At 55.3% G+C, this 13,353-nt stretch overlaps 1 protein-coding gene across 1 annotated transcript in view; it reads left to right on the top strand.

The window, feature by feature from the left end:
• The window catches only part of ITPR3 (inositol 1,4,5-trisphosphate receptor type 3), a 43,471-nt gene that overhangs the window by 26,922 nt on the left and 3,196 nt on the right, over window positions 1-13,353 (top strand). Inside the window, exons 28-54 of the mRNA XM_052815362.1 lie at window positions 32-157; window positions 332-454; window positions 641-841; window positions 1,204-1,455; window positions 1,552-1,677; window positions 1,992-2,117; window positions 2,238-2,358; window positions 3,122-3,306; window positions 3,444-3,592; window positions 3,773-3,881; window positions 4,053-4,143; window positions 4,379-4,548; window positions 5,215-5,389; window positions 5,472-5,656; window positions 6,009-6,209; window positions 6,639-6,749; window positions 7,061-7,156; window positions 7,418-7,519; window positions 7,809-7,895; window positions 8,570-8,680; window positions 9,196-9,388; window positions 10,391-10,516; window positions 11,043-11,215; window positions 11,329-11,493; window positions 11,981-12,173; window positions 12,675-12,770; window positions 13,215-13,339. Of these exons, the coding sequence (XP_052671322.1) occupies window positions 32-157; window positions 332-454; window positions 641-841; window positions 1,204-1,455; window positions 1,552-1,677; window positions 1,992-2,117; window positions 2,238-2,358; window positions 3,122-3,306; window positions 3,444-3,592; window positions 3,773-3,881; window positions 4,053-4,143; window positions 4,379-4,548; window positions 5,215-5,389; window positions 5,472-5,656; window positions 6,009-6,209; window positions 6,639-6,749; window positions 7,061-7,156; window positions 7,418-7,519; window positions 7,809-7,895; window positions 8,570-8,680; window positions 9,196-9,388; window positions 10,391-10,516; window positions 11,043-11,215; window positions 11,329-11,493; window positions 11,981-12,173; window positions 12,675-12,770; window positions 13,215-13,339 (3,918 nt within the window). The remainder of the gene's footprint in view (window positions 1-31; window positions 158-331; window positions 455-640; window positions 842-1,203; window positions 1,456-1,551; window positions 1,678-1,991; window positions 2,118-2,237; window positions 2,359-3,121; window positions 3,307-3,443; window positions 3,593-3,772; window positions 3,882-4,052; window positions 4,144-4,378; window positions 4,549-5,214; window positions 5,390-5,471; window positions 5,657-6,008; window positions 6,210-6,638; window positions 6,750-7,060; window positions 7,157-7,417; window positions 7,520-7,808; window positions 7,896-8,569; window positions 8,681-9,195; window positions 9,389-10,390; window positions 10,517-11,042; window positions 11,216-11,328; window positions 11,494-11,980; window positions 12,174-12,674; window positions 12,771-13,214; window positions 13,340-13,353) is intronic.

The following is a 13,353-nucleotide window of genomic DNA, read 5'->3' as shown; positions in this document are numbered from 1 at the left end:
ATCCCCTCTGCCATGGTCCTTCTCTCCCCAGATCCTGGAGCGGCTGAATAAGATGTGCGGGGTCGGAGAGCAAGTGCGCAAGAAGCAGCAGCGCCTTCTGAAGAACATGGATGCTCACAAAGTGATGCTGGATCTGCTGCAGATCCCTTATGAGAAGGTAGGTGGGCAGAAGCTGGCAGGTCCTGAAGTGCCTAGGGCAAGGGGTGGGGGATGCAGGGACCCCCCTGCATGGCTGGGTCCTGCAGCTGAGCAGGGCAGGAGGGGCAGCAGCCCGCTGCTGCTCTCCATCCCTTGCCAACTCCGGGTATTTCTCTTCTCTGCCCTTCATCAGGGTGATGCCAAGATGATGGAGATCCTGAAATTCACCCACCAGTTCCTGCAGAAGTTTTGTGCCGGCAATCAGGAAAACCAGGCCCTGCTGCACAAACACCTCAACCTGTTCCTGACCCCAGGGGTAAGGAGAGGGGACCGAAGGGTGGTCGCAGGCAGCAGCACTGGGAGAGACTTCAGTACCGCCCCTGGGGCTGAGAGCAAGAGTTACAAAAGCCAGGAGAGGACCCCAGGAGAGGAAGGCTCAGGGCAGGAGGGGAGGCTGTTCCTCACAGTCTGCTGGCCTCACTCTGCTCCCCTGGTCCCACAGCTTCTGGAGGCTGAGACGATGCAGCACATCTTCCTCAACAACTACCAGCTCTGCTCAGAGATCAACGAGACGGTGCCACAGCACTTCATCCACTGCGTGGCCACCCACGGCCGCCACGTGCAGTACCTCGACTTCCTGCACACCATCATCAAGGCCGAGGGCAAGTACGTCAAGAAGTGCCAGGACATGATCATGACCGAGGTGAGCACCTCTTCCCCCAGCCCATGGGGCATGAGCGTGGGGTGTAGCAGGGCATGGCTCCTGGGAGGTGTACGGTTGGCTTCTTCCTTGAGGAAGAGCCTTCCCGACCATGCTGGCTTCTCCCTGGAGTAGGAAAGATCTCCAGGAACTCAGTGCAAGTTCCAAGAGCCAAGAACTGTTTTGGAGTCCCACAAGCTGTGATTTTTTGATTGCACGGCAAATGCCTGGTTTTCCCTGTAAACGCACAAGCCCTTCACCGGCTGCCGCCTCTCATCGCTCAGCTGCAGAGGACACCATTTTCTGCCTTGTGAGGTTTCTGACTCTCCTCCTCGGGAGCAGTGACCACTTACCCTTCCCTGCAGCTCACCAATGCCGGGGATGATGTGGTGGTTTTCTACAACGACAAGGCTTCACTGGCCACCCTTCTGGAGATGATGACAGCGGCCAGGGATGGGGTGGAGGAGAACAGCCCGCTGATGTACCACATCTCACTGGTGGACCTGCTGGCTGCCTGCGCAGAGGGCAAGAACGTCTACACAGAGATCAAGTGCACGTCCCTGCTGCCCTTGGAGGACGTGGTGCGGGTGGTGACACATGAGGATTGCATCACGGAGGTACGGGGTGCCCAGCGAGGAGGGTACCAGTGGTTTTTGCACTGATTGCCTTCTCCTGACGGTGCCTGTGCCCTCCATCCCCGCCTTCCCTGGCAGGTGAAGATGGCCTACGTGAACTTTGTCAACCACTGCTATGTGGACACGGAGGTGGAGATGAAGGAGATCTACACCAGCAACCACATTTGGACTCTCTTTGAGAACTTTACCCTGGACATGGCCTGGGTGCGTGGGGAGGGTTGGGTGGGAGGGACACAGCAGCAATAGCTGCTGCATCGGCTGGGGACAGGCTGGTGTCACAGGCTCCCTTGAAGCCTGGGGAGCCGGTCGTGGGGCATGGGCACCATGGGGACTTGCGTAGCAGCCACACCGCAGGCTGGGGAGCAGTCAGGGCTCTCTGGTGTAGACCCAGGAGCTGTGTCACCAGCCACGTCCCTTGGCTCAGCAAGGTCCTAGCAGCGCTGCATGCCAGCAGCGTCCGGCCAAGACGCATGCTCGCCTCATCCTGGTACCATCAGCATCCTCCCTTCTCCTCACAGATGTGCAAGAAGCGAGAGAAACGCCTGCCAGACCCTACACTGGAGAAGTACGTGCTGACGGTGGTGCTGGACACCATCAATGCGTTCTTCAGCTCCCCCTTCTCAGAGAACAGCACCTCGCTGCAGGTAATGAGGTGCTGCATGGCCAAGCTTTGGCCAGGGAAGGAAAGGGGCTCACTGAGGCACCCCAAAGCAAGGTCTGGACACACCTTGCACTGATACATACCTGCCTGCTTTCTCCTGCAGACCCACCAGACCATCGTGGTGCAGCTTCTCCAGTCCACCATGAGGCTGCTGGAGTGCCCCTGGCTGCAGCAGCAGCACAAGAGCTCGGTGGAAGCCTGCATCCGCACGCTGGCCATGGTCGGTAAGGAGCCGCGCCAGAGCGATGCTCCGTTCCCCACCGACCAGGAGGATGCAGCCACCCTTGGCTGCCTCTGCTCCGGCAGCAAGCAAGAGCCATTGTCCCTACTGCGGGTCTTGGCAGGGTGCCCTGACGAGAGGCTGCCAGCCAGGAACGGGGAGGTTTGGCTCCGGGCTGTGCTTTTTCTGAGCTACATCTCCGGATGCAACCAGGGTGGCATGGGGATAACTGAAGCCTGGGCTTGGCTGGGAGATCCCTGGTGTGTCCCTGCTGGTGAAGGGCCTGGAAACAAAGCCAGCATTTATGGTGGTTTTCCCTCGCCAGGACTTTGCCCTCAGCCTGCTTGTGGCTGCCTGGCTCAGGACAAGCGTTGATAGCACTGAGTCACTGTGTGGAAAGGATTGCTCGGTGGTTAGACACTGGGTGGGGATTTCCCTTTGTAATTCGAGGCAGGGTGCTTCTTACAACATCTCCATGCCGGGCTTTCCCAACCAAAAACTGGATGTGGTGCCTCTTTCCATCCTGTGTTGGGCTGGGGGGGGCTGTGGGCAATGTTGTGCTGCAATGGGGAGGGATGGATGGAAATACTCCACCACTCCACCCCTCTCTAGCCTGGAGGAGTTTACTCTCGTATTTAACCCAAATCTTCTCTGCTGCAAATGATGAGCTGGTGAAGGGGTGCCCAGCCCAAGGCAGTGTGGTAGGACCTAGCCGATGGGGTGAGCTGGGTCGTGGCTGTCCCCAACCCTGGCTCCATCTCCTGCAGCCAAGAGCCGCTCCATCGCGCTGCCCATGGACCTGGATGCCCACGTCAGCTCCCTGCTCAACAGCAGCTCCACCAGCACTGTGCAGAGGAACACGTCCAGCTACAAGACGGCCACACGGACCTTCCCCCGCGTCTCCACCACCCCCAACCAGTGGGACTACAAGAACATCATAGAGAAGCTGCAGGTACGGGGCAAGGGGGGAGGTGGTGGCATGGATCAGTGCATGATAGCAAGAAGGTGTTGGTGTTGCAGGGGTCCCTCTCCCGTGCTCGTGTCTCCTAGGCATGCACTGACCCTAAAGGTGTGTGCTGTGACTTGTAGGACATCATCAACGCCCTGGAGGATCGCTTGAAACCACTGGTGGAGGCTGAGCTGTCTGTCCTAGTGGATGTCCTCCACCGGCCAGAGCTGCTTTTCATGGAGGGGACGGAGGCATTTCAGCGATGCGAGAGCGGAGGTTTCCTGTCCAAGTGAGGATGCTTTGCAATTACCCAGGGATTGCTGGGAGTTCTGGGAAGGGCTGGTGACCTTCATCCTTTGTGGGTTGTGCATCTCGGTGCGTGCCTGCAGCCTGGAGGGATGTTGGGGACGGTTCCCTCAGGGACCCCCTTGTCCCTCTCGGTTGTGTGACGGTGGCTTTGCTGTGCCAGGCTGGTGCAGCACACCAAGGACCTCATGGAAACGGAGGAGAAGCTTTGCATCAAGGTGCTGAGGACGCTGCAGCAGATGCTGGTGAAGAGGAACAAATATGGCGAGAGGGTGAGCACCATGGTCCCATAGCATGTCCTCAGCCCTGCTCCTTGTCTGTGCAGCCCCCGCTTCCCAGGCTGGCAGTGCCCTCCCCGCTGCAGCCCAAAGGTGCTCAGCCTCGTTCCGCTCTAGCGCTGACCCTGGCTTTGGGAGATTCGTGACGTTTATTTGTCTTGGCAGGGCAACCTGCTGCGGAAAATGCTCCTGAACAATTACCTGCAGAACAAGAAGTCCAGCTCCAAAGGGGAAATCGTGGATGCTGCTGGGGGAGGTGAGTGCCCCTCTCCTGTGCCTTCCCTGTCTCTCTGCGCTGCTCTCACACACCTCGAATTCCCGGCTCCCGAGCCGTGATGGGATCAGGTCTGTAGCTGGTTGCCATGCCCCCACCTCCGTGGGAGTAAAGGATTTGGGGTGTTGAAGGGATGGGACTGAGATGCTCCTGGCAGTGATTTATTTATTCTCCTGCACTACCACAGCATCACATCCATCCGTGTCCTCCCACGCAGGCCAAGACCAGGACTGGTCCGCTATCGCTGCTGTCCAGTGCCGGCTGGACCGAGAAGGGGCCACCAAGTTGGTGGCTGACCTCATCATGAACACCAAGAACGAGAAGATCTTCCAAGAGAGCATCCTGCTTGCCATCCGGCTGCTGGACGGAGGCAACACCGAGATCCAGGTGCTGAGCCCCGGCTGTACGTTGGGCACCAGTCCCAGGGGGACTGGGCAGCCACGATTTCATGTGTGCAGTGTAACCGTCCCAGCACTTAGAAGATGTGGGTTGGCCCCTGGGCAGCAGGCTTTGCCAAAATACTGTTTGGTTGCATGCGTTTGCTGGCTGTCCAGAGGAGGAACTGCAGAAATCTGTCTGGTTTTGAGTTTTCCAGCTCCATGACTGGGTCAAGCTCGAGGGCTGGATGCTGCAAAAGGGGCAGGTTGTTGCAGGTTGTTTCTGGAGTAATGCTGATGCCCTCTGCCGGGTATTGCTAAAATGGCTCAGGGCTGCAGCTCTTGGGTGATAACTCGTTGAAACCTTTATCCCAGGGAAGCCAAAAACTTGTACATGCAAAAACCAGTAGGGTTCCAGGCCTGGAGCTGCTGTAATCACTGCTTGCTCTGTTCCTAACCCTGCTTAGGGTAAGGGAGAGCACAGCAGTAGGGGATGATCCATCCCCGTAAATCCAAGAGGACTGTGATGTCCAGGGCTGTTGCATGGAAATAACCTGGTGAGCAGGTTTATCTCGGACAAGGTCTTGAGTGCTGGAGGCTACCAAATCAGAGGGGCAGGCAGGGACAGTTTGGACCCCGTGGTGGAGACTTGAAGGGCTGTCCTCCCTCCTCCCAGAAATCCTTTTACAACCTTATGACGAGCGACAAGAAGTCTGAGAAGTTCTTCAAAGTTTTGCACGACCGGATGAAGAAGGCGCAGCAGGAGACCAAGTCTACAGTGTCTGTGAACATGAGTGACATCGGGAACAAGCCTCGTGAGGACAAAGACGAGCCTGACCCTGGCACCAAAGGTATGGGGCCGTGTCCCCTTGGTAGGGCCAATGTCTGACTTGTTGGATAGCCTGATGCTAACGAGGTTGGATTGCCCTCTAGGACGAGGAGACACCTTCCTGATGCCTGGCACCCCCTCCCGATTCCCGATGGCCATAGGGTTTCGGAAGGGCCATGACACTGGGGAGCAGGGACAGAACAACGAAATGGGGGTGACGGTCCTGATCATGGAGCCCATCCTGCGGTTCCTGCAACTGCTCTGTGAGAACCACAACCGAGACCTGCAGGTTGGTTATGGGTGGGGGTCAGGACAGAGGCCATGGGACTGAGGTGTGGGAAAAGCTGGGCTCTGCCCCAATTTGATCCAGAAAGCCATTGCACCAGCCACTCTGTGCCTCAGTTTCCCCATCTGTAAATGCACCATCCCTTATGGATAACTTTTGGTGGTGTGGAAGGAGCCGTTCACAGCACGACTGTGTCCGTGGGACTGAGTGCTGCTCTCAGAGGTCTGTACGTTACACGCCCCAGCCCAATTCTCCATCGACCTGTAGCTGGAGGGGATGTCAGGAGGGGGATCAGGACTGCCCCCCCAACAAAGTGATGCCGCTCAGCCCCGTAACTGCAGATTTTGCTCGACAGAACTTCCTCCGGTGCCAGAACAACAAGACCAACTACAACCTGGTGTGCGAGACACTGCAGTTCCTCGACATCATGTGCGGCAGCACCACGGGGGGGCTGGGGCTGCTGGGTCTCTACATCAACGAGTACAATGTGGCCCTCATCACCCAGACCCTGGAAACCCTGACCGAGTACTGCCAAGGGCCCTGCCACGAGAACCAGGTCTGGGGGTATCCCTGCAGGTCTGGGTCATTCCCGACATGCCTGGGGCATTCCACCGCTGGTCAGGGATGCCAAAGGGAGGATTTGGGGGAGATGCGTGGGAAAGCAGCAGGGACAGGGCCAGCTTTTGGTTTCAGGGTGTGAACAGGAGTAGAACATGGGCAGCAGAGGATGTAGGGTGCACAGGGATGCTGCACAAGTTAGGAGCTACTGCTTGGCTAGATAATATGGTGATGTAAATGGGGGTTAAATAATATAGTGGTGCAAACGGTGCCCTTTCCAGGGAGGCAGGGGGGTTGGGGCTCCCAAGGTAATCAGGCAGAGTCGGCGCTGCAGGCAGGGCACCGTTCTGGACCTGGGCTGCGTTGGAGGGTGAAGCTGGGAGGACCGGCAGCATCCGTGGGATAACACATCGCGTTGCTCCCCCAGAGCTGCATCGTGACCCACGAATCCAATGGGATCGACATCATCACAGCCCTCATCCTTAATGACATCAGCCCCCTCTGCAAGTACCGGATGGACCTGGTCCTGCAGCTGAAGGTGGGCAGAGCCTCGGGTTAGGACGGTGGCATGCGTGCGTGCATCACTGCGGGGGCTTGCTGGCATGGCCGTGGGCTGTGCTGTGGGGTGAGGTGGCTGCTGTAGTGGGGACTGTGCACGTGTCGGGTCCTCGAGTGTGAGAGCGTGTGGGCTTGGTGGGACAGGGCTGGTGCATCTCCACCGTGTGAGGCTCAGCTATCTTTAGCACGGGGGAGTTACAGCTGACCAGGGCAAGGGGGGTTTCCATCCTCTCCAAAGCCCTGGGCAGCGGCAGGGCACAGCTCCCCTCAGCAAGGGCTTCTCCTCCCCAGGACAATGCCTCCAAGCTCCTCTTGGCCCTCATGGAGAGCAGACACGACAGCGAAAACGCCGAGCGGATCCTCATCAGCCTCCGCCCGCAGGAACTGGTAAGGGCTGACAGTGAAACACTCCCAGCCTTGCCCCACTGGGCCCCCAGCCTTCCCCCTGTCCCATTGCTAGACCTCTTCTGCCTGCAGGTCCTGATGCAGTTTCTGGTTTGCAATCCAATAACCATCTTGTCTGCCCTGCTGCTGGTCACCGCCTTCTGCACAAGCATCCTCTGGTTCTCCCAGAGCCATTCGTGGCCAGAGGAGGAAAATGGGGCAAAGAGATGGGGAGAAGCTCACTATCCCTCTGCTGCCTTCCAGGTCGACGTGATTAAGAAGGCCTATCTGCAGGAGGAGGAGTGTGAAAATGCCGAGGTTTCTCCCCGCGAAGTCGGCCACAACATTTATATACTGGCGCTGCAGGTACTGAGCTGTGACAGCAGGGACCCTGCCAGGCTGGGCTCCCCATGCTGTGCTGGGCTCCCACTCACTGATTTGCACATTTTTCTCTATATTTATTTACATTTCCTCCAGCCAGGCTGGCCTCCTTAGGGAGGCATGGCTGGGAAACGTGCTTTCGGCTCCTGTGAAAAGCCAGCCCCCAGGCTTGCCAGCCGTCCCGCTCCCCTGTGCACCCTGTGTCCCGCTCCCGTGTTCACCGGTGGCTGCTTGCCAGTCTGTGCTCACCCGGCTATTGCTGTCCCTCTTCCAGCTGTCCCGACACAACAAGTCTCTGCAGCAGCTCCTGAAGCCGGTGAAACGAATCCAGGAGGAGGAAGAGGAGGGCATCTCGTCCATGGTACGGAGGGGCCTCGGGAATGGAGGCAGTGTGCCCCGACCCTGACCGGAGACTGCAAAGAGCTGCTTCTCCCACCCTTGCTGAGTCACCCTGGGTTTTGTCGTTTAAGATTTGAAGGGTTTTGGTATTCCCCAGGGGGACTAGAGAAAGAAAGACATATCAGTGCGCTTGTAGCCCAAACTACAAGCCCAATGGTATGTGCACCTTTTATGACCAAGCAGCGGAGAGCTGTATTTGCGGGGCTCCCCAAGGAAGGCTCAGCCATAGGGTGATGTCCACCTTGTCACAGGGACAGGCTGGTGGCCCTGATGGGGTCCTGCTGGTACTCGCTTCCCTTCAGAAAAGGAAGGGCTGAGTCCTTTGCTGTCATTTCTTGCCTATGTACCTTAGATGCCAAATGAGATTCAGCAGTAATATGATTTCCCCGGGGTTTTATGGGCATTGATTTGTAATTTGTGGATTAGCAGCATTTGGATGTAATTATTGCAGGGAATTGAATGTCTGTCACCTCAGGGAGGACTCGTACCCCTTTAGGAAGCTTTAATTCATTTGCTTTTCCCTGAAACCTCATCAGCTTTGGTAGCTTTTGAGGAAAGCTGTTGTCAGTGCAGAGTTAGACCTGACTCTCCCGGCTGAGGCCACTCTCATCCTCTCTCCCTCTCCTTGCATCCCAGCTCAGCCTAAATAACAAGCAGCTGACGCAGATGCTGAAGTCGACGGCCCCGGTCCAAGAAGAAGAGGAGGACCCGCTGGCGTATTACGAGAAACACACGTCCCAAATTGAGGCAAGACCTGGTAGCTGTTGGGTTGCCATTATGCACATGGTCGGTGAATCCCACGTGTGCTCCAGCTACCTCGTGCCTGGTTATTTTGCACTAGGAGCCTTCCCATCCCTGTGCCGGCAAGGAGCAGACGGGCCTTTTGCTTTGCAGAGAGCTGGAGGCGTTAGCAGAGCCCATGAGGAGCGAGCTGAGGGAACGAGCTGCCCGCCGTACCTTTCCTTTTTCTCCCAGCAGTGGCGGGGATGCAGCCGATTCAGCAGCCCCATCCTTGCTTGTCGGCATGGATCTCCTTGCAGATGGGCCAGCAAGTGTTCACGCGCTCTCAGCTTTCCTCCAGCACAGCCAGGGCTGCCTTTTCTGGGTCGATTTGCAGTGTTATAGACAAGTGGCCGGTGATATTTGGATCCCGGTGGAGTGGGAGGGAGGAGGGGAAGGCACAGCTGGGTCTAGGAAAGGAAACCGAAGCCTGGCAGGGGCAGGATCTGACGGCACCCTCCCCTTCACCCTGCTTCCTGCAGATTGTGCGCCTGGACCGAAGCATGGAGCAGATAATCTTCCCAGTGCCTGGCATCTGCGAGTTCCTCACCAAAGAGACCAAGTACCGGCTCTTCACCACCACGGAGCAGGACGAGCAGGGCAGCAAAGTCAGTGATTTCTTCGACCAGTCGTCCTTCCTCCACAACGAGATGGAATGGCAGAAGAAACTGCGCAGTAAGAGCAAACCAGAACTTCCCTTCGGGCTCCCCCCGGCCAGCACGGGCACTTCCAATACCCCCTGTCGTGAAACTGGGAAGCAGCCCTGCTTTGAAAAAGGGCTGCAAACCCTGGCAGCAGCTTGGCAATCACATCTCTGAGCTCCTTGTGCCCCTTGCTCTTTAGCGCACAACACACTTGGCAGTTTGCAGGGAGTGGAGGTTAATCAAGATCCCAGGGATGTACTTCCTCCATGCCTGTTAGTGCAGTTCCTCGGTAGTCTGAAATGCATTTTACAGCACATTCCCTGGGATTACACCCACAGGTGTTTTCCCCTGGAACGGCCTCTCTTCATTTGTTTTCAGGTGCCTTCTCCAAAGCCAGGATCTAGCAGCTACATATGGGAAATAAAACTTGTTTCTCTGCACCCTGCAGAGCTGCTTAGGTGCTTTCAGGGCTGCATCGGGACAGAAATCCTGGCTTAAAATAACAGGAGCTCAATAAGGAGTCACACTATAAATACTGCGAGGCAGCTAAGGAGTAGTGTAGCAGCTCTGAAAACACTTGCAGATCCAGTCAAAACTATCTTAGGAATTCGTCAGGAAACAAGTTTCCAGTATGGATGGGAAATTGCTGGCTGGGTCTCCTCTGGGACCGAGCACCAGCGCTGAAAACACAAAGACACTGTTGTTTTGAAGGATGTGAGCGGTGAGGCTGTAGGAGATGGGAGATGAGGAGGGTGAGGAGGAGAATGGAGCTGATCTGATTCCAAGGTGCCAGAGCAGGTCAAAGGGCAGAGAAGCCAAGAAATGTGAGCAGTAACATTTTGAACGTGCACGCCTGTTTCAGCAGAGGATGAGGGTGCTTTTATTACCATTTTGAAGAAAGTGGGAGACAAGGGCCCCCTCTGGGCCCGCTAACTGTACTGAGCTGAGCCCTTTGGATGTCTGGGAGGACAAAGCCTTCCCCAGTTGGCACAAGGTTGGCTGAGATTTGTGTGTCTGCCTCCTCTCCCTCCAGGCATGCCGCTGATGTACTGGTTCTCCCGCAGAATGACACTCTGGGGAAGCATTTCCTTCAACCTGGCTGTCTTCATCAACATAATCATTGCTTTCTTCTACCCCTATGTTGAAGCCACTTCCATGGGTAAGTGCCCCAGCACCTGCTGTTCCTCGAGGTGGAAGAAAAAAAGGGACCTTCATATGCAGGAAAACCGGTCCCCTTACCTGTACTCCCCCCACCCTCAGTCACCTTGTGACTTCTAAATCCCCAAGTCCTTTCTGCTGGTCAAAGGAAGGGATTGAGTCAAGATTTCAGTTGCCAGCCCTCCCGCTCCTTCCTTCTTAGGGAGAAGTCTCTTCTCCCTGGGCTGCGCGTTCCGTGTTCATAAAATGGGGGAAGCAATGACAGAATACGTACCCAGCTGTCAGGCAAAGCCTCCACCATTTACAGTGGTTTTGAGATCTTGGCTAAAAGGTGTTAGAAAAACGTATCAGTAAGAACCATCTTAGTCAATACTAGTCTTTGCAGTCAAGCATAATTTCTCTCTTTCTACCCTCTGATAATCAGCACATTAGTTTTTCTGGACAGTCAGGACAGCAGCGCAGTGTCCGACTGGCAGCAAGCATTTAATCTCATGCCATTTAATTGCTGTGGGGTCTTCTCTTCCCAGGAGTGCTGGATTCCCCACTGATCTCACTGCTCTTCTGGATTCTGATCTGCTTCTCCATCATGGCCCTGTTCACTAAGCGCTACGGTGTCAGACCGCTCCTCGTGGCACTGATCTTGCGATCGATTTATTACTTGGGGATTGGACTCACTCTGAACATACTGGGAGCTCTCAATGTAAGTTCTCCATGTGCTGGAAAAATAGTGTAGCAGCCCATGACACAGGCGGCTGTTCTGCATTCATAAAGTGCAGCAAACCCCACTCCCTCCCATTTCTGGTTGTTCCCCAGTTGACCAACAAGATTGTGTTTGTGGTGAGCTTCGTGGGCAATCGTGGGACCTTTATCCGAGGCTACAGGGCCATGATCATGGATGTGGAATTTCTTTACCATGTTGGCTACATCCTGACGAGCGTCCTGGGACTCTTTGTGCACGAACTCTTCTACAGCATCCTGGTACTATAAATGCAAATGTTTGGGGCACGGAGGTAGCCTGTCTGCCCTGTTAGAAGCTAGAAGGTTCCTGTGACACCTTCCAGGGGCTGATTGATAACAGCAGCGAGAACAATTCACTGTGCTCTAATCTTTGTGTAGGCTGATCTTTCTGCCTTCTGACAGTATCTGTTACTGTCTCTCTCCTGGTCTTCTGCTATCTCTCTCTTTCTAATCTCTACTGTGTACTTTATCTGGGTCAGCTGGGAGACAACGTGAGCTAGTGAGGGCAGAGGCAGGGTGCATGTGTCCTATTCTTGGCTCTCCTGCATAAGTCACTTCATTCTTCTCTGCTTCCCTACAGTAAGCTGGGAAACTTAAATGCTTTATGTGAAAGTTAGTCAAGGTCTGCTGAGTGATCCAAGATCTCAGGATAAAAGGGGATGTAGGTAGGCCAGGCATTATCAAGAAAAACACCCCGCAGCATTTCTTTGCTCCTGGGTCCTTTCAGCTGTTTGACTTGATCTACCGTGAGGAGACCTTGTTTAATGTCATCAAAAGCGTGACGCGGAATGGGCGCTCCATCCTGCTGACAGCCCTCCTGGCTCTCATCCTCGTCTACCTCTTCTCCATTGTGGGCTTCCTGTTCCTGAAGGATGACTTCATCCTGGAGGTGGACCGGCTGCCGGACAGCAAAGCCAAAGGTTGTTCAGCTCTTGCCCTCGTTGGCTGCGGTGCTTGGGCTAGAGAGGGGCCAGACGGAACGTGGGTCCCCTTCTGCAGCTGGACCATTGCATGAGACCCTGCTCCCTCCCCGCTGCAAAAGCATGCACGTGTCTCCGTGTGTGTGCACGCGTCATGGGTTGTATACCCTTGGCGCAAACTCCTGGTAGCACTGGTTTTGGGGTTAGCAAAGACAGCTGCCTGTGCCGACTTAGGGACCTTGTGCTGCAGAGAGCAGGGTTTTGGGGCTAGGAGTGATTGCAGAGAAGGGGTTGGACAGCTACAAATGAAGTTTTAGCACTGTAGAGGTCTCACTGAAACTTGAGCAAAAGAAAAGGCTAGGAGAATGTAAAGCAACTTTTGTTTTCAAGAAGCTTGACAGCTACAAAAAGAGGCAGTTGAAAAGCACCCGTGACAGCAGTGAAGAGCTTTACTAAAGCAAGCTGATGCTCTGACAAGGCTGCGGTCTCTTTTACTTGCAGATGACCCCTTGGGGATGCAAAGGAACATGGAGACCTTCATGGAATCATGCAGCGGTGACAAAATTAGCTGCTCTGCTGTGCCCACTGCCTTGGAAGGTAAGTGTGCTCATTAGAAAGGTTGACTCTGTTAGTGGCAGAGTAGGTTGGCTGCCTGGTTTGTCAGCGAGCTCAGAAAAATCCTAGCTTTTCAAAGATGGAAAGAAGCAACCCACTTTCTGGCACATATTAGGCAAGAGGCCTGCAAATTTTGCACTGACCCTGGCATAAAAAATGAAGTAGATTCAATTTAGTCATAAAGAAAGTGGGAGCTTCAGGAGCACTCAGCCAAACACCTCCACGGCAAGAAGCAAGCTGGAGGAGCGGCTGGGAAGTTGCTGGCTGGGAGATCCACAACAAGCACCTGCTCCCGGGAGATTTGCCACTGCATCACTGCAGCAAGAATCATCCCCGCAGCTCTGGCTTCTTTGTAATGGTCTGGTACTTAATCCCTGTCTATGCTCTGCGGTTTTTTTGCTTTTATTTCCCCCTCTGGTACTCTAGAAACAGACGCTGACCAGTGGGAACGCGCCTGTGACACGCTGCTCATGTGCATCGTCACTGTCCTGAACCATGGCCTGAGGAACGGAGGGGGCGTGGGTGACATTCTGCGGAAGCCATCGAAGGACGTGAGTTTGGGCAG

This window comes from Harpia harpyja, chromosome 19 (genome assembly GCF_026419915.1).
Source record: "Harpia harpyja isolate bHarHar1 chromosome 19, bHarHar1 primary haplotype, whole genome shotgun sequence".
NCBI classification, from domain to species: Eukaryota; Metazoa; Chordata; class Aves; order Accipitriformes; family Accipitridae; genus Harpia; species Harpia harpyja.
Note: the sequence above shows the minus strand (reverse complement) of the source record. Positions and strands in the feature narration are given on the sequence as shown.